At 32.1% G+C, this 23,570-nt stretch overlaps 2 protein-coding genes across 6 annotated transcripts in view; one reads left to right on the forward strand and one right to left on the reverse strand.

The window, feature by feature from the left end:
• LOC148611167 (sorting nexin-4-like) overlaps positions 1-23,570 on the reverse strand; it is a 28,391-nt gene continuing 4,821 nt past the window's right edge. The window contains exons 1-14 of one of the 4 annotated variants that reach the window (XM_088591397.1): positions 17,170-17,282; positions 14,144-14,250; positions 12,710-12,848; positions 11,887-11,964; positions 11,058-11,129; positions 10,781-10,828; positions 9,775-9,830; positions 9,259-9,331; positions 8,430-8,557; positions 6,926-7,015; positions 5,130-5,220; positions 2,991-3,148; positions 2,225-2,339; positions 1-1,069 (exon numbers count right to left, since the gene is read on the reverse strand). In XM_088591397.1, coding sequence (XP_088447523.1) covers positions 1,022-1,069; positions 2,225-2,339; positions 2,991-3,148; positions 5,130-5,220; positions 6,926-7,015; positions 8,430-8,557; positions 9,259-9,331; positions 9,775-9,830; positions 10,781-10,828; positions 11,058-11,129; positions 11,887-11,964; positions 12,710-12,848; positions 14,144-14,250; positions 17,170-17,265 — 1,299 coding nt within the window. In that variant the 5' untranslated portion in view covers positions 17,266-17,282 and the 3' untranslated portion in view covers positions 1-1,021. Of the gene's footprint in view, positions 1,070-2,224; positions 2,340-2,990; positions 3,149-5,129; positions 5,221-6,925; positions 7,016-8,429; positions 8,558-9,258; positions 9,332-9,774; positions 9,831-10,780; positions 10,829-11,057; positions 11,130-11,886; positions 11,965-12,709; positions 12,849-14,143; positions 14,251-17,122; positions 17,283-23,570 lie in introns of those variants that run through there. The other 3 variants (XM_088591400.1, XM_088591401.1, XM_088591399.1) reach the window with 3 other exon arrangements.
• LOC148611168 (SPRY domain-containing SOCS box protein 4-like) lies at positions 17,293-22,253 on the forward strand. 2 transcript variants are annotated; one of them, XM_088591404.1, is made up of 5 exons: positions 17,293-17,504; positions 19,085-19,138; positions 20,265-20,396; positions 21,023-21,454; positions 21,754-22,253. In XM_088591404.1, the coding sequence occupies exons 2-5, from the start codon at positions 19,117-19,119 to the stop codon at positions 21,831-21,833; spliced, it is 666 nt and encodes a 221-aa protein (XP_088447530.1). In that variant the 5' UTR covers positions 17,293-17,504; positions 19,085-19,116; the 3' UTR covers positions 21,834-22,253. The 2 variants fall into 2 exon arrangements, with proteins under 2 accessions (XP_088447530.1, XP_088447528.1); XM_088591402.1 differs by lacking the exon at positions 17,293-17,504 and adding an exon at positions 18,823-18,933.

Here is a 23,570-nt window from a genome sequence, read left to right on the forward strand (position 1 = left end):
TTTCATACAAACACAACAACAATTTATTTATCAAAACAACAAATAATATTGCACACTGATTTTTCTAAAACAAGTAAAATCTGACTTAAATACAATTACAACAATCATCATTTTATACCCCAAACTGGGGCATCAGGTCATATAATGATCCTTCCATCTGTGAACCCTACTCACTTACATTTCCCCTCTATTAAATTTTGACCTGTATCAATTTCAATAGAAGTATTTATTGTATATATTGTACAAGAACTTTAATTCTTTTCAGGTCATAATGTCTTGGATTCAGGGTTCTGTAATTAAGAGATAAATTGGGAATTAATAAGTGTTTAAAAAAGAGGGCACTTAGAATTAATAGAAATAAGAATTTGGAAATTTTAAGGTTTGATGACTGAATAGTCTAATTAAGTACATCTGGATAAAAACCATGCAAAATGAATAAAAGTATTTGAATATTGTGGATTCTGAGTGAGTTACCCCCTGCAAAACTATTTTCTTTCTTTCAGAACTATTTTTTTGCAACAAATGACAATCAAACCCCTGAATACTCCTGAATCTACCACTGAGGTGATAGATTAAGTTAACACTGTAAAGTAAAGCCTCTATTTTTATGAGAGTAATATAATATGACACTTTATTCTTTACTATAAATATTGGATAATAATAGCCTGGAACTTCCTGTCTTTACTTGAACCCTTTTCTTGGATCCCTAATCAAGGTTTCTAGCGAAAATAACCCATGAGAAATGATTTTTTGTGGTGAGCATCTTATGAATTAACATTCATTTTAATTTTTATCTATAAATATAAGACCTCTTTCAGAAGAGAGAAACATTGCTGGCAGTGTGTATTGTTAGTTATCACAATGTGAAAGGTACATTTCAACCTTAATGATATACAGCTTTGTATATCAACATTGTCATTAATTCTCAGGATAACAACAAAAGGTACTAAAACCATATTGTCAATGCCCATTAAAGATTTTAGTACATGTATTCAGTTTTTGTCAATCACTATCAGCTGGATCACAACTTGGTTAAACAATCTTTAGCACTGGTCCATATAGCTATTCCCTGAAAATACAAAGCATATAAATTAAGGTTGAATATTCCCCTTTATAATAAGTTTTTGGGAAAATGGTAGAGTCCCAAAACCAATTAAACTATTTGATAAAAATGATTAATTGCATGAAATTCACCTTAAGTAAATTAAATGATATGGCATTGAAAACTTACTGGTATACAATTGATATAAAGATAGCAGAAAATTTGGAATGTTCCCTGTCTAATAAAATTACATTAATTCAGATGAGAAAAAAATCTGTAATTTCACTCTTGGGCTTACATCCCCCAAAAATGTCAAAACAATTTTTACTTGTGACATTAACTTTTATATTTGACATCACTGATAATTTGGAATATTGATCCCCAAAATGACCAAATTTATAATTAATTAAAAAAAAATTAATTACTGAGAAACTCTATATCATAAATAGGATAATTAATTAGTTATGGTGAATAACCAAAATTAAATTTTACTTTTTGTGTTGAGAAGACTTGAAATTAAGAAATTTGAAGCACTTGATAAATCTAGGCATTTCTTTTTTATACCTTAATGATATACAGCTTTGTATATCATTAATGACCATATTTTGGTTATTAACTCTTTCCATTTAACTAATCTGTTTCTTTCCAACAATCAACTTTACACAGAAAAGTAGCTTGATTTATTCATACAATTTTTTCTAATTAAAAGCAAATGATATTAAATTTCAATATATACAATTGAATGCATCTTTACAGAGTGCTACACCCAAAATTAAATTGCTGCAAATTTGAACTGACAATGCTAAATCCTGACAATAAACATCCATGAAAAATAATTGGTTAGCAGTAATATTACATTTTTTAATACTTTATAGGCAATTTAATCCTATAACAAGTTTCATCGATTAAAAATATCAGCCACTGCTTCATTTTTGTGTTTTAGTATAATGAGAATAGATATGGTGAATATATAAGAGACAACGACCCCATCGGAATGAACAGCTCAAGGCCTTCAATGTTAACAAGAAAAAAACATTCTATGGTTTGAATGGGATTACATATAGACTAGCATCTAGGAGCAGGGGAAAATGGAATTTGATGAATTGTAATCAAAGTAATGTTGTTTTAACTATTTTATAACTAAAATGTATTAAATAAAGGATGAAAATAAAAGTACCAAACCTTTTTACACTGTTTAATCTGCATGATGGCATAGTTTGTAAATATCTCCCTTAAATCTTTAACTTTCTGTCTTTTAAACCTATCTATATCTCTTAGAGCTGTATCTATGAATTTCCTACAAAAAAAATATTATGTTTAATATGTATACAAAAAAATGTAAATAAATACTGGTATTGTAAATACATACTGATATTAAAACAGAAATGAAAAGCATCATAACTTAAAAATGAATAATTTTACCTACCTATAACAGTATGTTAAAATCTACAGAGGATTGTCAGCTTCAGATTTTGGAGGTATACCATCCATAAAAATGTTTTTTTTTTCACAAGTTTAAAATTTCATTGTTTTGTGGTAAGCATGGTATATTCCCATATGCTGTAATTATGTAAAGTTTGGAGGGTACAAATTTGTGTTTATATATATGCACATTCCAACATCTACTGTCAGTATAGCAAAATTTTAACACCATAATATCAAGAAATACTTTAATATACAGCATTTTGAGTTAGGTTTGCACCTTGATGTTTAATTTTCTGTGAGTTTTCTGTTGTTTCCCATAAGCTGTTGATTGTTTCTGTCTGTTTTTCTCAGCTTGGTATTTGTACTTGATTTATGAGACTAGCTGCTAACTGAGTTTACTGGCAACATGTCATTAGAGCCAGTAACTAACAAATCGAGCAGCAAATCAAAATATCAGACTAACAAAAAAAAGCTCAAAAATATTTGGAAACAATTTAAATATAAACTGTAGTAAAAATCTTACTGAGTTTCCTCCCCTACTTTCCTAAGGTCTATTTCAGATTGGCGTATTTGTTCCTCTAACTGTTTAATTTTCTGCTCCCTTTGTTCTGGAGTGTCACTTCCAAATATCTTGGTTTTCATGCCAGTAATAGAGAAAGAACTAGATGGTTTCCCTTGATTCTGAAAAAAAAGACATGTCAACTACAGAGGGAGGTAACTCAAATTTAACTGTGAAACAAACCCAAATTTTGGAGATCTGTGATAAAAAGAAACTTGATATTTAGCAAAACGCATATTCATACTATTTTAAACCTTGAAATATGTACTTATTTAATAGTTTTGTTTGACAGTGACATGCATGCCACCCTGAACATTAAAAATATGCTGGCTTGCATCGACTAACTTATTCATTTATACATCTAGCAATGCTCTGATATTAAAAAAAAAAACAAGAGGCTCCCATGAGCCCACCTGGTTGAATTTTGCTTTTCAAAGGCAATAAATTTAACAAGAAGTTGTCCAACAATTTTGACTCAAGAAGTCTTTGGTAGGGCTTATCATTAGGATCATTTCAACAACTGAAAATTTCTTTTAATCTATCATAGTTTTCAAGATATTGACTGAAAACTGTTAAAAAAAAAGTCATTTTTTCCCCTTACAAGGAGTCATCTTACAACTTTTATTTCTTAAGACTTTTGTAGTCCTCATAATAAGGATCATTTCAGCTATTGAAAGAATTTGCCTAAACCCAACGGTTTCGGAGATATATGCGAAAAACTACTGTCTGACCCCTATGTTCTAATTTTAGTAATGGTGGCCATGTCTCTTGATGGATCAAAAATCCTCAAATCAGTTCTATGCAGGATACCCCAAGTAACATTCATACCAAGTTTGGTTTCAATTGGTTAAGTGGTATCAGAGAAGATTTTTTAAAAGAAATAACATTAAAAATAGCAAAAATCGTTGGAAAAGGGCAATAACTCCAACATGGCTTAACAGATTAAAACCAAAATTTGACAAGAAATAGATCTCATCATGCTAAACACTTTTACCCTGTCAGAATATAGCTAAACCCAACGGTTTTCGAGATATATGCAAAAATCTGCTGTCTGACCCCTATGTTCTATTTTTAGTAACAGCAGCGATGTTTTTCGACAAATCAAAAATCCCCAATTCAGTTCTATGTAGGATACCCCAAGGAACATTCATAAAAAGTTTGGTTTCAATTGGTTAAGTAGTGTCAGAGGAGAAGATTTTTGAAAGAAATAACATTAAAAATAGCAAAAATCATTGAAAGAGGGCAAGAACTCCTACATGGCTTCACAGATTAAAACAATAATTTGACCACAGATAGATCTCATCATGCTAAACAGTTTTACCCTGTCAGAATTTAGCTAAACTTAATGGTCTTGGAGGTATATGCAAAAATCTGCTGTCTGACCCCTACGTTCTATTTTTAGTCACAGCAGCCATGTTTTTCAATGAATTAAAAATCCCCACATAAGTTCTATGCAGGCTACCCCAAGGAACATTCATGAAAGGTTTGGTTTCAATTGGTCAAGTAGTGTCAGAGAAGAAGACTTTTGAAAGAAATAACATTAAAAATAGCAAAAATCATTGAAAAAGGGCAAGAACTCCAACATGGGTTAACGGATGAAAACCATAATTTGACCAGAGATAGATCTCTTAATGCTGAACACTTTTACCCTGTCAGAATTTAGCGATTTTGGAGATATATGTGAAAAACTACTGTCTGACCCCTACGTGCTATATTTAGTAACGACAGTCATGTCTTTTGACTTATCATACATCCCCACATCAGTTCTATGCAGGATACCCCAAGGAACACTTACACCAAGTTTGGTTCTAATCAGTCAAGTAGTTTCAGAGGAGAAGAGTTTTGTATAATTGTTAACGATGACGACGGACGACGACAACCGACAACGATGGATGCCACTTGATGGCAATAGCTCACATGGCCTTTGGCCATGTGAGCTAATAATATCAAAATCATTGGAGGCAAAAACATACACAGAAGTCATACATATCTTTTTTTTGTGCATTTATATCAATAAAGTTAAATGTAATTTGAGTACAAATAGCTCTGTCGCCTAAGGCATAGCCTAAAATCATATTAAAAAAATGAAGTTACATAAATTACCAGTTGTTCTTTTTGAGTTTGTTTACTTGAAACACTATCTTCAGCCCTTTCAAAATCATACTGCATACATTCATACTTCCTACATACTGCCCTGCAATAAAAACGTACTTCAGTATTAAATACAACAAATACAGTAGAAAATGTCTTACACAATTTGGACCAGAAAACAATGCTTAATCAAACAATTTTTTTTCAATAAGTTAGAACAGACCAAATAAATCACTTGTAGAAAAACAAAACAAGTCTGGTGATCTAGAACCCTCTGACATCCTGTTCTAGGAGGAGATTTAAGCAGTCTTTATCCAACTGTTGTATTAAGTTAACCAAAACAAGTCTGGTGATCTAGAACCCTCTGACATCCTGGGCTCCAAGTTTTAAACGATGAATTGTAGTCCCAGATACTACCCATTGCATGATAACTTAGCTGCACTTCTTTGAAGTATTCAATATAAGCAACAACTATACATGTATTTGATTGGAAACACTTACTTCAACACTCTGATGCACCTATTTGGATAATTCTGAATATATCATTAAATTATATTATCAAATACATTGTCAAAAGACTGCTGGATATCATTTTAGGGACAAAGCTGTATTTAACTGGCACAGCCTTAATAAGTGCTTTATTTCCATACAGTACAAGCCAGTGTGCTAAAAGTATTGGGTTATAGCATGGATATTTCAAATAATGTCAAGAGTACTAATAACTTGTGTTGTTAGTACCATATAAATTGTGTATACAAGTGATAATATTATATCAATTTTAACCCTCAAAGCTTTTTCAATGAAAAGTATTATGGTGCTATACAATAGTCAGCTTTTCCTCAAGTTCTGAAAACTTTAATTATAGATTAAGACATGGCCTTTTTAATACTGACATTGTTTCCTGCCCTCCATTGATATCATCCCTCAGGGCTGATAACAATATCTCGGGCTGTTAACATTGGCAACATTAAAAAGGCCATGTATTAATCTGTTTATCACATATCTGAATTATTTACCAATTTTTCTTTTTTAAGAAAGAAAAATCATAAAGACTTGAAGAAAAAGTATATGGTTTATTCTGATGATTCCTAAAGCAGCATCGCTCTCCATTATGCACTCAATTTCTTACTGCTGTGCTGCTGCCGTAATCCTAGTATCAAAATCTGTAATTTATATTGAAACAATACATCAAATTGACTGTTACATCACCATTAAACAGGATAATGTTTTGAACACTTGTATGGGAGTAGCATCAATAAAACTCATGAGAAGGCAGATAACATATTATCTGCCCCTTTAAAATGTTATTGTGCTGGGGCAGAAAACATACAGAAACAATGCTCCTATTACAAGCAATGTCCAAGACTGTAACCAATAAATACTGAGAAAGGATCTTTACTAATTTCACATCTTCAACGGAAACAAATAAAAGCTTCACCTAGGGTAGCACAATACAACCACAGCCAGTTGAGCTTTGTTCACTTGGGAAAAATGTGGACACTATATTAGTATTTGACACACTAAAGACAGGGACTTAAGAGTTCATTAAGGACACCACAATTCATTTGGCTACAATTTTGCACAATATTTTGAAATCCATTTTAAGTACAAAGTTCTGCATCAGTATGCATTCAACTACAACATCATAACATAAAACAACAACAATTTTTTGCGGTCATATAAAAATTCTAAGATAAGTTCTTTAAGGTTTGTAATTAGAATTATAAACAAAAATAAATTTTTGATAAATATGTCAATACATTCAACTTTGTCCTGCTTCATATTAAACAATATTGGAAACATCATACCTCAAAGAATCAGCAAAAGCCATATACTCCTTCAACTGATCAGCATACTGTTCTTCTTCCTCTAGAATACCATCTACAGTCGTTCCATAACTATAATACAAAGTATTCTTTGATTTAGTGTGGTAAAAGTATTAATGGCATCTGTATGGTAAAACCTGTTTAATCAAAAACACCTTAAAACAAGAAATTCACACTCGATATAAAACCAGAAATTCAAACTCGATATAAAACCAGAGATTCACACTGGATATAAAACCAGAAATTTACACTCGATCTAACACCAGAAATTCACACTCAATATATAACCAGAGATTCACACTGGATATAAAACCAGAAATTCACACTCGATCTAAAACCAGAAATTCACACTGGATATAAAACCAGAGATTCACATCGGATATAAAACCAGAAATTCACACTCAATATAAAACCAGAAATACCCACTGGATATAAAACCAGAAATTCACACTGGATATAAGGCAGGTTTTATAAGTTCATAGGAAAAAGTTGCAACTGTTTTTTTTTCTTTTTTTTTTTTTTTTGGGGGGGGGTGTTGTAGTACATTTAAAGACATTAATTACATATGAAAAAGATATGTTTTCCAAAATAGTAGTAAAACAAAACTCTTTTTGTATTTTAACTTCTATAATAAAGTACATAAGTACCTTTTGACTTCAATATATATGTTTTTCATGAATTAATTCAGTCCTGAACATATATTCTGTTAAGTACAGAGACATCACTTTTAAATAGTAATGAATGTTATGAAAATAGAAAAGCAGCTGAATGCAGGATGTAAAAAACTCTGTCTAGGGTTATGTGTCCATTCTAATCTCTTGTTCTTTGTATTTATTTACTTTAATAATTTATTTACTTCAACTTAATCATCAGTTATCAATTTGATTGTTTTTGTTGATCACAAAATCAGACAAACAACAAATTTACATTCCTAAGGCAATATTAAAATAAATGTGTGGTTATGGTCACCTTTTTAAATAGTATAGGGTAGGTAGGTTGGAAATTATTAAATTTTTTTTATATAAACAACCCTGAGGTCTGCTTGAAATATCTCTAAATCCTGAAAAAAGATGAAACCCTAAGGGTTCAATGAAAATATTAATTATAACAACTGATCACTAAACAATCTTCACAAACAAGAATGAAACATCAACTGACTGTAAATTTACAACTTCCAGCTGTCTTGTGGCCCAAGATGAAGCAAGTGCGCAGTCACTGTTGTTTACTTTTGTAAATGCTGAATCTGGTTGGAAGAAGTTATAAAATTATATAAAGATTACATTTGGCTTTTTTTTTCATTTGTATTTCATTTTGGCAAACAAATTCTAAGGTCGGTGGTAAAAACTGGAACCACACTTATTTTTTATTTGGCCTAATTAAATTCAATTATACTGGTCAATGAATTCAACTTATCAAAACAAAATGAAGCAACTAAGTTTCACAAAACCTGGAAAACTTATAAAGTATTACATGTGTATGTACTTACACATTCATATAGTGTCCACAGCTTTTCAATGGTTCAGCCATTTCTTTTTCTATTCCACTCCATTCACAGAAAACTCTACCGTAGTTAGAATGTACTTTATGGATACCATATACTTTATCAGCCATTCTCTGCATAACAAAATGTAGAGAAAATTATCTTATTGTTTTCCTAAGAAAGGTATTTTCTATTAGATTGAAAATCTTAATTCAACAGTAATTTCTTTTCTAAAAAAGAAATATGCGAATCCCCCTCCTACTGGTCTTCGCACAAAAGTTTAATGCTGATACTCTTCATTCCTTAACTTTACTTATTTTAATATTGTTATTCAAGATTAGTTCTTATAAGTTACATTTTAACTTATATAAATTTATACATGTTAAACTTAATAAAACATTTCCTTTTCCTTACAAAATTCCCACACTGAACATACATACACTATGTTTTGCCTTTAATTTACATTTTTTTTTATGTTTACTCCTTATAAGATCATACATAATATATTGATCATCTATTTGGCATGTTGTGTATAGATATACATACTTCCAAGAAGCAAACAGTATTTGTAAGATGCAAAAACTTCACCTGTAAAATACTTTTGTAGGAAGTTTTAACAAAAAGTTAAAATGACAAACCACAAAAAAAAATCAATATACAAAAAAGCCATCTTTAAAGGGGAAATAATGAGCAGAATAATATTCAAGACATGTAATGGAAAATACTTTTTGAAATTTTAAAATGATAAGAAATTAAGAAAAAAATAATGAAAGCATGTCAAGTCACTTATATTTTTCGGTTCGTTAGTTTACTGCCTAGTTAAAGTAATACTTACTGCTCTTATTTTCAGTAAATTTGCAATGTTGCTTTCTAATTCATTACTGTAATTTTTCAGCTCTTCGAATCTCCTGAAAGGCATTCATTATACATTTCAATAAGTTAACAAATTATAGAAATATATATACATAAATAATGTAGTCCTTTGTTTAATATAATTACTTAGTAGCTTCTTTAAAATCCTCTCGTCATTGGGAAAATATGCAACTTTTTTCAAAAAAAGGTAATTTTCAGAAAATTAACTTAATGTACAAAACCTCCATTTCAACAAAAATTGGCTGTCAGATGAAACCTTTGACAACATCTAATTAATTGTCAGTTTTAAAAATGGAAACACTACAAGACTGCATGACAAAGTTTGAACAATTTTGAGATGAAAGTTACCAGTAAAGTCAAATAAAAGGGGCATGATAAGGAAATATTTTTTTTTAGAAATATGAAATATTAATCTGTATATGCAAACAGGTTCAACAAGCTGCCTAAGAGAAAATACTTTAATGGTTTAAGTTAATACTTCTCTGGTTTCTTTAATCTGTAAGCAGCACTTAAAGCTTTCAACCTGGACTCTGACTAGAAAAAATAAAGATAATTAGATCATGTAAAATTAATTACTTGGTTCTCATGCATTCATTCATACATCTCTTTTTGGAATTGCCTTATTTTCCACTTTTATCACCATAAAATAATAAAAAAAAAAAACTTTGTCCCCCATACTTTCATATTGGTACCAGGTTGGTAAAAATCACCCTTATAACTTTAAGGGAAATGAAAAGGAATAAAAAGCCTTCCTCCCTCGTTGGTTTCATACAAAATGGCCAGGGAACCAAGGACTTAAATTTGCATGGCCTATAAAATAAAACTTTCAAGTGCAATGCAATATACATACATGTATAACATATATAAAAAGACCAATTCTGGTAGACAAATACTTGCTCCTTTATAATCCTACACAAAAAGCAGGAATAGGTAGGAGAGGAAGCCTAGTTCTTTTTTTATTTCTAAATGGCACTTGTACTTCAGAACTGCAACAGGTTGGCTGGGAAGCTCTTTTCTTACTTGGCGACATCCTTACAGTTGGAGGAACAGAATTTTAACCTCTTTCATTGCAAGGGAAATGTATTTTGGTAAAAGTTGGCAAAATGGCAATTCAAATTAATACTTCGTAGAAATACCTAGTAAAAAGGTATGAGAATTTAGTTTGTTGTTTTATTCATTTATATAAGAAGAGTATTAAAACACGAAAGTTACAATAAAATCCATAGACATGACTTTCCAAGGTATTTAGATTCCCATAGAGAATAACTCTTAAAAGAGTCGGCAAAAAAGAGGGCATATAAAAAATGCAAAATAACTCTTCCTGGTCTTGTTCCATCGGACATTCTGATAATTCTGATTTCTTTTCAGAGAAGAGATTTCTGCAATTAATCAACATATTTTCAAGTCAAAGAATATTCTTAGATTCAAACTAACCTCCATTTTGATTGATACCATCTGATCCATAAATGTATAAATTTCATTACCTTGCTTTGGAAATCAGTAGAATAAACAGTTTCTTTCCAGCCCTCATCCTATAATAGAAACATATACATTTTTGTACATCAAAAGTACTATAAATGTTATATGGACCATGAAATCATTTCAATTACTACAAAACTGCTTATTTTGTTAGTATACTGACTTCACTGAAACTAAATCCTTCTAAGGTTTAATTAAAAAATATATATATATTTAAAGGAATTTCTCTCACAATAAGTAACATTTATTTTATATTGACAAACAAAAAGACTTTAGTCTCACCTGTTGTAGGAATGCTATGAATATTCTGTCTTGACTTAAAATTGGATGAGATGCTAATCTCAACAGAAAGATCTGAAAAGCATTCAAAAATATAATGTTTTATAGATAAATAGCACAATGTTAAACATGTAATTATAAACTGTAAGCTTCAAAACAATACACCAAGCTTGTCAGGTGTGTTGCTGAGGCCAAATTGAAGTGTAGGCAAAATTACAGCAGAGCCCTGGTAGGGGGTCCAGGGGGGCAAAGTCCCCCCAAAGCTTTGTGGAGATAGCGTTTTAGAGCATCACTTTTGCCTCTCCTGGATGTATTTTATCTAAAAAAAAAATTGGCAGAATTAAGTGCAGGCAAAAGCTTTTTTGCCTAACGGCAGCTACACCAAATCCTAGTCATAAACATATACTGTGAAAGTACTATTGTTCGTGAGGTACCAATTTTCATGGTTTTCGTGGCTAGGCCAAACCAAGAAATGTGGTTCCCAATGGAAAGAAGAATCAAATTGATGAGTATACTGAAAACCTCAAAACCATGAATTCAAGAATCCACAAAATTGTGATTCTTCCCTAATCCACGAAAAATTGGTATCGACAAACTTAAATACTTTCACAGTATTAAAACATACTTCATATGTTGTACTTATTATTTGCTTAATAAATATGTTTTAACTAAACAATACACAAAGTGACAATTTATATTCAATAAAATTTTCATATCTGAGACGATACTTTAATATATGGACATTCAAGAAATTATTTCCAATAAATGTTGGTTTTTTTTTTATTTAAATAGCAATCTGATGTGACCATTTCTTTAACATAAAATCATTGACCTCCAATGCAGCTCTTCTTCTTTCTACAAATTCTGGATCAAATTTGTCTGTTGGTGCTCCTTGCCACAAGTATGTAGGCTACAAAACAACCACAATGAAAATTCAAACACGAAAATGATTGAATGTGAGTGACAAAATAGAAGAATATAATCTGGTATATACATTTTATTCAATAATGAACGTACATCCACAAAGTCGTGATATAAATTCTTGCTATTTCAAGCATACAGAATTCTCAGTCTAATTAAATCAGTGACTGTAAAACTGGTTTTAGTGACCACCTGTATTCAGCAATATTAAACCTAAGACTACACGGGTTCAAACAAGTGGTGTTCTAAGGTTTTGGACTCTCAATTTCTGACCTATGACCTTAAATTCTCATATATCTTGGTCTCCTTACTCACCTTATTCACTGACAATTTGTTTTCCTCAAGTGAACCATTGACTATGAAAAGTCCATCCACTATTAAAGTAGATTAGAATCCCTGGACTATGATTAAAATATTCTTATGTAGTACATTCTATATAAATTATACATGTATATAAAAGATCCCTTATCTTATATAACCATGATTTTGCTCTCCCTTGGAAGGTCACATAAGACAATTTTGACTGTATTATATAACACAGCACTACCCTTTGTTCCCTTATCTTAACAGTTGGCTTTTATTGAAATAGCAGAATTCTATTAACCACCTGTATCTAAAAATAATCCCCAGTGAAAAAAGTAACAAAATCAATAATTTCACTAGTAATCATGGAAAATTTCTGGACTGTCCATAAGGTTTTATATTCAAGTGAAAACACTGCTATGAACTCTTACCTTTTTCTCAGGCAATGGAGGGATAACTAAAGCAGGATACAAACATTCCAAATAATTTCTTAACAGCTCAAATTCATTATATCTCCTCCATAAAGATGTGGTACCATCTCCTTTGGTTGTCAATGCATTGTCTGTAATTCTACATGTTAATCAAGATTTGTATCAGTAAAATCTGACCTGAGCCAATGTTTATGTAGTTAAAGTTTTGTTTTTAATCAGACATGTCTAAAATAAGCTTATTTTTTGTTTGAAGCATTTATGACTCCTAAGTGCACTATGCAAATGTACAAAGAATCTATTATGCTATTATGGAATCAGTAGGTTTGGTTAGCCATAAAACCTGGTTTACCCCACCTTTTCACTATGAAATTCCTGTATGAAGCCCAAAACATAGTGGCTTATTTCATTTTTCCATAATTCCTTGATTTTGCAAGTCGGCACTATTTAAATTTAGCATTCCTGATTTATGACTGTAAGTAACTAATTCTGTTACGACCTTTACTCAAATAACCTTTATTTAAACATCTACATTTTCATTATCTTATTTTTTTGGGTATTAGAACTATTAGAGAAGAAGTCCGTGCCATTATCAGTAGTTCACTCCAAATCATATTGAAAAAATATCAAACGGCTGATAAATGATATGTACACAGTATGTGTATAACGAACTATTTGTATCTTATTGAGACAGTTATGTACACTCATTTCATTTTACAATAATAGCATGAAATAGCAATATTGATGTACATGTATGCAATTATCAAAACACAGTTGTTCCTACACTTAACTGTTTATTACATGTATACCAGGTAAGTTTATCTACAATTTAAAAAGGGCTAAGATGCTGTGTTCACTTCAAGTGAGATTGATTGTGGGTTCAATACCTAGCCAAATCATACCAAAGATTTTGAAATTAGAAGTAACTGCTTTCCCGCCAGGCCTGTGGCATGTAGAAAATAATGTAGTATGACAACTGGTTGACTCAGAATAATGTGTTTAAGCATTTTAAAAAAAGTCTAAATGTGAATGTAAGACTAGTGAAAAGCAGGTTTTGTTCATCTATTCATGCTATTAATCAATCATTGAACCTTAATTTTAACAGCAATAAAGATATACACATAAATTAGAAATTTTATTGATTTATATTAAAAGAAATATTTAAATAGTGAGAAAGGTGCCTAAACATCACATTTTAGTATTGTTTTTGATACATTCTATTATTTGGAGTAAAATCTCACACTGAATTTCCTGTATTTCATTCATTCTGATCGAAGAACATCTTGTATCATACATATCTCGATAAAACATTTTATATCACCGTAACATCACCTAGACTTACCTACTGAAGGAATGCTATGAATATGAATATTCAATAAAATCATATTTTACGGATTTTGATTAATAAAGACTAAATTTAATAAGTGTATGCCATACCTAGTCTCTATAAGATAAACATAGAATGTATCCTGGACTTTCATTGATGTTACCGTCCTCTTCTCTGGTTCTGATACAGTTATTTCCATCCATTGTAATAGGTTTTTCTGTGTACAGTAACATAAAATTACAATGGAAACTGATATGTTTCAAGTACCTTGTATACATTAATAACTAACAATATCTCATTGCTGAATATTTAACCACTTCATGATTTGTAAATCAAACTGGAGACTCCGAGTGGCTAAGCAAAATAAAAAATCAGCTTCCAAAGACGGCATAATTACTTGGACTAAATTATATGGATTACATGTCTATGTAAGTGAAACGCTAAATTGGCTGGTGGTATTTTATCCATTTGGGATTTCTGAAATGCCTTAACACCATAGGAATTAGTGTTAACTACACATGTATCTTTGTATGTTTTATCTGTGTGTGCAATAGACCTAATTATCCCAAAAGGGATTACACCTGTAGCTAACTGGTATAGAAAGCTCTCCCATTCACTTCAAAACTGGAAAAAAAATTTTCATTTACATGTATTTCAAGGTCAACTAGGGTCAACAGTTGTCAGATCAATGACTTTAGAATGGGAGCCAAGGGAACAAATACTTGAATAGATCACTACAAACTAGAAAAGAATTTTTAAATAATACATATATTAGAGAAGCATTTCAAATATTTTAACATGTATGTTCAGAGACATATTTCCACATAATTATAACTGTTCTTGTAGCCTTCAAATCTGATATCCTTTCTTTGTTTAGCATGAACCATGAGGGGACAAGGACTTTGATCCATTTAAAAGTTTGATAAATAAGTGGGAGGGGAAGGGATGTTCTTGTTCCTTTTGCCAATAGTTTGGCTTACCCAACTGACAGATGCAACATCATCTCCTTAAAATCTTTCAATTTATAATTTTAATCTTGCAGGCATCTTAATTTTAATGCTTTTAGCTGCTTAGTAACATCTGCTTTTAAATTTAGTCTGCATTGCTTTTTTATGTGTTTGATTACTTGCATGTTATTTATAATTTGTATGTCATGTTGATTTAAGTTAATGTGTATATCTTGTTTTTTATTTATGTTAGAAGCTCTACAGAGCTTACATGTATGTTCATTGTTTGATATATATAGACTTTAAATAAAGTTTACTAGACTTTCAACTTGAAACCATCAACCAGCAGTGACCCGATTCAATTTAAATGGCAACTGTGAAAGTCGTCTATCGAACAGCAACAGTGCATCATTAATAATAGCGAGTGCCGCGAAGCGGTGTGCGCTCTACCATTATTACGTGTACAATCTAAATTTCCCTTAAGGTTCCCCAATATACTATGAAAAAAAAGTAATGTCCTGGAAGTAACAAAAAGTGACTATCCTTATGGAGAAAATTCATCATTTCCTTCGGTCAAACAAATAAAAAAATATAGGTTAAGATTACGTTTCAGTAAAAATAGATTCATCTTTTCTGATAGTTTTCAAGTCTTTTCTAATTTTTTTACTCATTTAAAGAAGTGAATGTTATGTTTGTAAAAACTTCAGGAAAAACCACATGGATGTACGTACGTGTATCTCAGCTGTTCCACTGTTGCTGTTGTCAAGAACCTAACCCACCTCGGAAAAAAAAAAACATAACTCTGAATATTTTATCAAAATCGAAGCATAGCTTTTCTAAGATAGGAAAGGTAATCATCTTCTTGTTTGGAATTTGCAGCTGTCGTCTGAATTTTGTTTATGTCACATGATATGCGTAAAATATTCCCACCATCCGTTGAGAACTGTAATATTTCCAGTATCTGTACAGATTGATCTGACAGGCCAAAACTACAATGGATGTTGCTAGAGATGTAAAACATTGCGAAGTGCTATAAAGTTATTGACCATTTTGAGAGCGAGGGGAAAGGGGGGTATGGGGTTGGAATCTTGGGGAAAAAATTGTTCAAGTTATTCATTTATTGAAAAAAACTCCCCCATTAATTATCAAGACATATTTTCAAGTAGAAATATTGATTTTGCTTGCTGGTTAAATATAAATAAAAATATTGCACTTGCGTTGCGAAGCAAAAATTTTCATCCTAGTCACCCCCCCCTCTTTGTAATGTCCATTGTTATTTTTACGAGTCTCGCACAGACGATACATATATAGTAAAGCTCAGGGTGCTTCCCAATTTAGGCATTGCCTACCCCATATTAACCACTTTTCAGATTAAGTGTTCCGAGCTGTTTCCTTATTTTGCTACCCACTGAATCCGTTATCAATATTGCAAATTTTATTTTCAAATTTTCATTCTGCAAGTGCAAAAGGGATTACACTATAATGATAGACTCAATGCATCATTACAGACTGAATGTGGTGTTAGAACCACATAAATCACTTGGTACTTCTCTCAGTCAAATTTTGCAATGTTAAAAATCGAGGCTGTATACTGGTATGGAGAATATTAAGTATTCATAAATTTGTCTTCCAAATCATTTTACTATACTCGACGTCACATACAGCACATTTTCGATTTGAAGCTCTATTTTTTAAACTGTCGTGACTTACCGCTAGAGTTGTCTCACTTTTATTTAATCTGAAGATAGTTGTACGATGTTCGGGTAGAATAAATCCAAGATATCCGAATTAGCGCCGAAATGCATTCTGCGTTCTTCGGTTTTTGGACAAACCATTTAAACGTAAACAACATCTCCTAGCAACCCGATCACTGTAAACATGACCGACTTTTGACAATGTAAATATTGGGACCGAGAATTAAAATCTCACCAGAATTTAACGATTCAATGTTTAGGGAGAAGCCATTTGGCTAAACAAATGAGCAAGTCATTTAAGACAATTTAAACGACGGTAGGTGTCAATAAAGTCGTAGAAAATATTTTTATTCAAATTTTAACAGTATCTTATTTATCATTTTATGTGACGCCGAGTATAATTTATTCTGAAACATTAGTTTTGAGTTCATTCGATTTTTAACATTACCTCGCTTCTTGCATAAGGGCATGTGAGAACATTTTAAATTTTTAGACCTTTCCCGATTTCTTTGCCAGTTCTAGTGGTTCTTCATCCGCAGAATATGACAATAATTCAGGAGACGATGGGGAGGAGTTGTCGCTTTCCTCCATGTTGGATATCGACCGGAAGTCTGCATTTTAAAGGAAGATAATTCTAGAGGTAACTAAAAAAATAGAAACTATCGGAACATGTCTGACCTTTTCCTAATTTCTCGGTATTTCAAAAAGGGGGAATGATCTAACCCGAATAATACCAGTCGTTAATATTCCGCCGATCTCCGATTGCTCCATTAAGAGAGAAGACTTTGACCGATAGAGGCGCTGAATTATTCGAGTTACAAAGATCAAAAGTATCGGAATCAAAATTAAAAGAACGATATACTATGATTTGTCATTTGAAATCCGAATAAAACACAGACAAAATAAAACAAAACCTCGTTAAATAAGGCACACAATTAAAAATTAGAGAGGTGTAGGTCGAAGAGTAAGAATCGTGTGTTTTATACTTGTAAGATGCTTACAATCATAATGCTCATTGCCCTTTTTCTAATGTATAAACGTATTATAACCAGCCATTTACGGAGGAATGCAGACGCACCTAAATTTGTCCCTAAATGAACACGGACATTTTGATTTCCTGAGTAGGGCTGCGATTTACACGAAGGTCAAATTTTTGTTCGCCCGCTTTTGCTAAAGAGACAAAACGAACTTTTAACAGAAGCCAATGAACACTTGTATTATGTAGTGTACAAAGTTTTGTCACGGACAAATCCGCTACGAACATTTATTGACATCAAAACAAAATATCGGAACGTCTTTACATCAAAAGTTGCTACTTTGAATGAACGATTTAAGCTTATTTGTGTGCCATGGTAAAAAATAACGGTTAATAAATCACTGAGATATATCAGGTCACATGCAGTTTCAATCATGAAAACCGAATGTGAGACATAAAGTTAGCAAGCTTAAAATTAAAATTAATAATAAGACGTCTTGAAAGCATTTGAAGCGTAAGAAAACAAACCTTCATATGTCTATTTGGGAAAGAGCAATGATATTTTGGTACAGTGTATGTATGCCCTAAATCCCTTGGTTTACCCGGTCGTACACACACACACACACACACACACATATGTGGCAATTTTACGTTGCCGATTTGTCTTGAAATATACTGAAAATAATTACGCGTAATGTAAGCGGAATATTTAACGACTTTTAAAATCTGTTTTAACCCACCGTCATTTTCACTGGAATCAGGACTATTGCGGTTGTTTCCAACTTTCCAGTTTTTTTTTGCTTTTGTATTGCCATTGCATTATTAAGTTCGGTAATTTTGTTAACTTTTATTTTCAACCAACTTGTATGAATGGGTACATATCGATGCAAGCGTTTGATATCAGACGAACACGGAAACCGACCAAATGTAATGATGATATTACTTGTAACAACAAAATAAACCATCGGACAATTAAATAGTGTGCTGCTATTCGTTGGTTTTGTCGTCCATCTCCGGTCACACATGGCACGATACCTCTGGTGCCATGACAGTTTCTTAATAACGTTTAGAAGAAGGTTCCTTGATTACTCTTACATGTAATTGTTGATCAGAGAGAAATTTGTCGCACAAGAGTGATCTAATTGTTAAAGTTTTTAAATTTCACGGTTTACCCTCAACCAGAAATTATTGTTTTAATGTTTTTAATTGTCGCCTTGAAATTATATTGACTTCTGTTAGTGTAGACTCATTAATTTAGAAAGAACCGAAGGAGCATATTTTCAGTAAGTTTCGATTTTTGTACAAAGTGTATATAAAAGAAATGCATATTAACTGAATGAATGAATGAATATGAATTATAATAGCACAAACGTCAAAATGTGTTATTTCAATTAAATTAGTTTATGAATTTAATTACACATACATCTTTTCCAGAAAAAATAGTTCAGAAGATGACCTAAATATAAATGGGAAATGGAGCCAGTTCGGGTAATTATAGTTGCGAATATCTGTTTATATTTAACAAGTTATACATTCACATATGCATTTATGGAATTGTTTATTACTAATAAAGGGAAGATAATGAAATCTGGGGTTATAGCTCGAGATCTCACAATGATGTATGGACTGTTCGCTCAAAGTTTGGTTTTCAATACACCAATTAATTTTCATCATGGAACTTCTAATATTTGGTTTTTTTTTTCGATTTTCCTTTTACGCTAGCTGCATCCCTAGCTCCAGTTTTACCTGGACATGTGTAAAATATCAAAATGAACACAGAGAAAATTTCAACGTCAAAAGGAATTGACAGAATTCTTTTAAATAGTACGTTTCTGGATGTGGATGAGCTTGTGTAGTTCAAAACAATTGGTGAACCTTAACTATTTAAAGATACGAATGGTGTAAACCCAACAAACCGGTACTATATCCTAACGTAGATTACGTTGTCAATGTAAACAAATTTTCAAAAAATCTTCAACGGAAAACTATTTATTTGAAGTGTGTCGGGAGGGCTTCACGATCCGGCTAGTCAATTGTATGGGAGGGTCCATCATGATCTGGCTAGTCCATTGGATGGGAGGGTCCATCATGATCTGGCTAGTCCATTGGGTGGGAGGGTCCATCATGATCCGGCTAGTCCATTCATTGGATAGGAGGGTCCATCATGATCCGGCTAGTCATTGTTTGGGAGGGTCCATCATGATCCGGCTAGTCCATTGGATGGGAGGGTCCATCATGATTTTCAGGTACTTTTATACACCCTATTTACGAACCAGTTAGTCGTCAAAGAATATTCCATTATTTTCTTTTCAGTATAAGCCTATATTTGCATCCCACTGTGCCAAAAATCCTTGATTTCTGTAACGTTAGAACTATGACACGTTGAATAACGATCCACGAGTTTTAAGTTATAATGAAGATACGGAACATTTTTGTGTTGGCGGTGGATTTTACAAACTTTACAGACATTTCTAGTAGATAAAGAATTATTTTTAAAGTATTTGTTGAACAACTTTTCATTGAGATGCAATATAAGTGCAAGTGATAGGACCCTTTATAAATAATTAAATTGAATGAAAATGACATTTATATCCATTTAGTTAATTTTGATTAGGACCACAGATAAAAGCACCAGGATGGATCCATACACTGAGACCACACCTTAAGACAAATAGAGATGGGTTTGGTGCTATGTCTTATGGATTCAGAACTGTTACGGCAAACACTATTATCAGGAAGAGGAAAGGTAATCAGAAAATGGAAACTGAAAACGAAACACAATGAAACCCTACCACTTAAAATGAAGACTTTGAGAAAGTTACATGTGATCAGGCTATAATAACCCGTATGTTGGATAGCTTTACTTCACATATGTACATGGAAGTCACGTATCAATGATACTGTGATAATTTATGTTCACACACACACCAACACACACTCTGAAACATTTTTTCCCTTAAAACTTAAAACATAAAACCTTTGTACAATTATCTACTGTAAATTTGAAATTACATACATGTAGGTCCCACGTTCGTACATACATGAAAGATGAATTTTAATACAAATAACTTGCTCTTTTAGACAAAAGCTATTACAGTTTATACATATAATATTCGTACAATACTCATGCTGAAAAGGGTCATGACAAGTTATTTATGGTGAGGAAGAAAGGTACCATCCAGAAATTTAAAAGGGGCGGTTCAAGGCTATCATTTTCTCAATTCTGCCCTATAATTAACAAAATTTAAAGACAAATTGTGGAAGAGGGTTCCAAATTCACAGACCGTCCAGACCTGTCCACTACAAAGTACTCTATTTATACAGTGCTAAGTAGTCTTGTTATACTGAGATGCCCTATTAAAATCTTCTTAGGTAGAAAGCAGACTGATGGAGCCAAGTGGATTGAAGGATTCAACTCCGGCAAGCATGCTTTTGAAATAATATTCCCTAGATCAATGAGAGGCAAACGTTCATCGATTGGTGTGGGCACAAAATATTCCGAACTTGATAATAATCAACCAACAACCCTCGTCGGTAAAGCTGCGGTTTCTTGGGGCATAGATTTGTCGACCAAACGGGCGTATGTCAACGGTCGACCATCTCGCCCATACCCGAGAAAATCCGAATTACCCGATGCTTTTTATATGTATCTAGATATGGACAAAGGAAAAATTATGTTCGGAAGTCAGAATCAGTACTTCGGACCAGCATTATACGACGAGGGTATGCGCAGATATACAGTATATCCAATGATTTCAGCCACTGAGGAAAATGCAGTCATCACTATGGTGTACAAAGGCAAAGGTAATGGCTTAATTGGCAAATTTGTGAAGTAGACTAAGGATGGCCTAATGTCAACGAATGTGGAAACATGAAATAACTATTTTTTTTAAACGTATATTAAAATATGCTATCACATTGAACTTCTTTGTGCTTTCTTGAAATTCTGTACTTTGAAGTAGAGCTGGCTTCAACTCAGGCTTACATGTAATTGTTAACTGAAATTTTATTATGTTTTTTTTAAATACTTATCCCTATCAATTTAAAGATTAAACCGAATGAAATGATTTTATGTTAACTGTTGAATTTGTTTCTTTCCATAGGTATTGTATTGTCAACTGCAGGCCATCGTGACCCAGATGGTCATTTCAGGGCGTGGAAGTCTATCAGAGCATCTGTTTAAAGGACTTTGCGATAACTTTATAATTAGCACGAAGGAAAAACACATGACTTTTCGGATTATTTTTTTTACTTTTTTTTATAATTTGTACATACGACTAGAACCTTATCAATCTAGTTAGAATTAGACCCATCGATTGTTCCACTCAATCGCTGCATATAGGATCTAACTCCATTCTACTTCCTGTTCTGATGATCTTTATGATCAGTCAATCAGAATTTAACTTTACTGATTTTGAAGGCACTATTAAACGGGAAATCCCGAGGATTCTAAAAAGCTCTTCTTATTTATTTTTTGTTTGTTTTTGTTTTATTTGTTTTTTTTTTTCGGACATATTTACATCCACAAAATTATTTCAACACAGAAACAACTTTGTACTTTCACATATGATAAACTATGTAATAAAGAATGTATTCACTGAAATATATAAAGTTGTTTCTAGGGTATGGACAACAAGAAGTTACCAAAAGTACAAAATTGACAAAATAATACTGAACTTTGGTAAACTTCAGAAATTATTTTGTCCATTTAATGCAAAAGTTGTCAGATGTCTTAAAATTTACAATGACTAAGTCTCCAAATTCACAATTTAATCTTTCAACACATTATAATTAATTTTCAGTTGCTTTTTAGGCCACTCGGAGCCTTTAGCGCCCCTCCTCCTTTTCGAAGCAAATGGTTGGGGTACATGTACAACGTATCATTCTTGAACTGTATATAAAGTTATCACGAAGGAGGGTTCAAGACATTAGAAATTTAGGGGACGTTCACTCGCACCTATACCGACGTAGTACTTTAAGCTCTCTCAAAATACACGTATTTTTGACTTAGCTAAGTGCTAGTAATTATAACACTGATCGTTACGAGACTGTTTAAAACTTCTTGAATATGGGTCAATAATTTGTTAGGTCACTTTATTCTATAGACTCAGTCAACAGTAGTTTATAATCACATTTAAAATATTGACAGGTTGTTTAAAAGATCAATTCGTACCTATCTATCCGAGTATTTGCGAAGTATTTACTTTGTATTTGTAAATCAATCGGTTTTCTATGTGTTATTGTGAAAGAAATTGATCATGTGGGATATTAAATCGGAACACATTTTGTGTATTCGGTTTCGTTGAAAGACACCCGAGAAATAGAAAGTTTAACGTATTAGAAACGGTATGTACAAAAGTAAATGTAGCATATTCAAATTTACATGGTTTTTTTTCATGTTTATTTAAAGTTCGGTTTATCTTTGTCAAGCAATAATTCAACTTTTGGGTTTAACTTACGTGCATAAAATATCTTTACACCGAAAGGAGTTTTTATTTATCCAAACATCCTAATCTAAGAGTTGGTTTAACTTGTCAAATATAACATCTTGAAATATCATTGTTTGGGCTTACCATCTTAAATGTATCTTTTGTAGATATATTTACTTGCTACACGAATGTACTATGGGTTAAAGGCTTCTGATGGGTAATGGCAGTTCTATTTCAGGTAAGTCTAACAGTTCTTAACACAACCCCATCCTGTCAACTTCACGTTTCAGAATCGCAATCATATTTAACTCAATACTCTTATAATAACTATTTATCTTTTATTTTAAGCTATTTTTAGTCTAAGGATTTTAGCCTAAATCCAATGTTATATTAAGGTAGTAGACCTAGGGTAAGGGAAACACCTCTTACAAGTCATTGGAACGTTTGTATTCACCATACATTTTACACCAATCTCATGGAAGCGTCAAAGT

Source organism: Perna viridis, chromosome 7 (assembly GCF_037379345.1).
Source record: "Perna viridis isolate PV_CMFRI_1.1 ecotype Kerala chromosome 7, ASM3737934v1, whole genome shotgun sequence".
Lineage (NCBI taxonomy): Eukaryota > Metazoa > Mollusca > Bivalvia > Mytilida > Mytilidae > Perna > Perna viridis.

Coding starts and splice junctions, on each gene's coding strand:
- LOC148611168 (XM_088591404.1), top strand. CDS start 19,117: ATGGGAAATGGAGCCAGTTCGG. Junction 19,139..20,264: donor GGGAAATGGAGCCAGTTCGG/GTAATTATAGTT, acceptor AATTTTGATTAG/GACCACAGATAAAAGCACCA. Junction 20,397..21,022: donor TATTATCAGGAAGAGGAAAG/GTAATCAGAAAA, acceptor AAATCTTCTTAG/GTAGAAAGCAGACTGATGGA.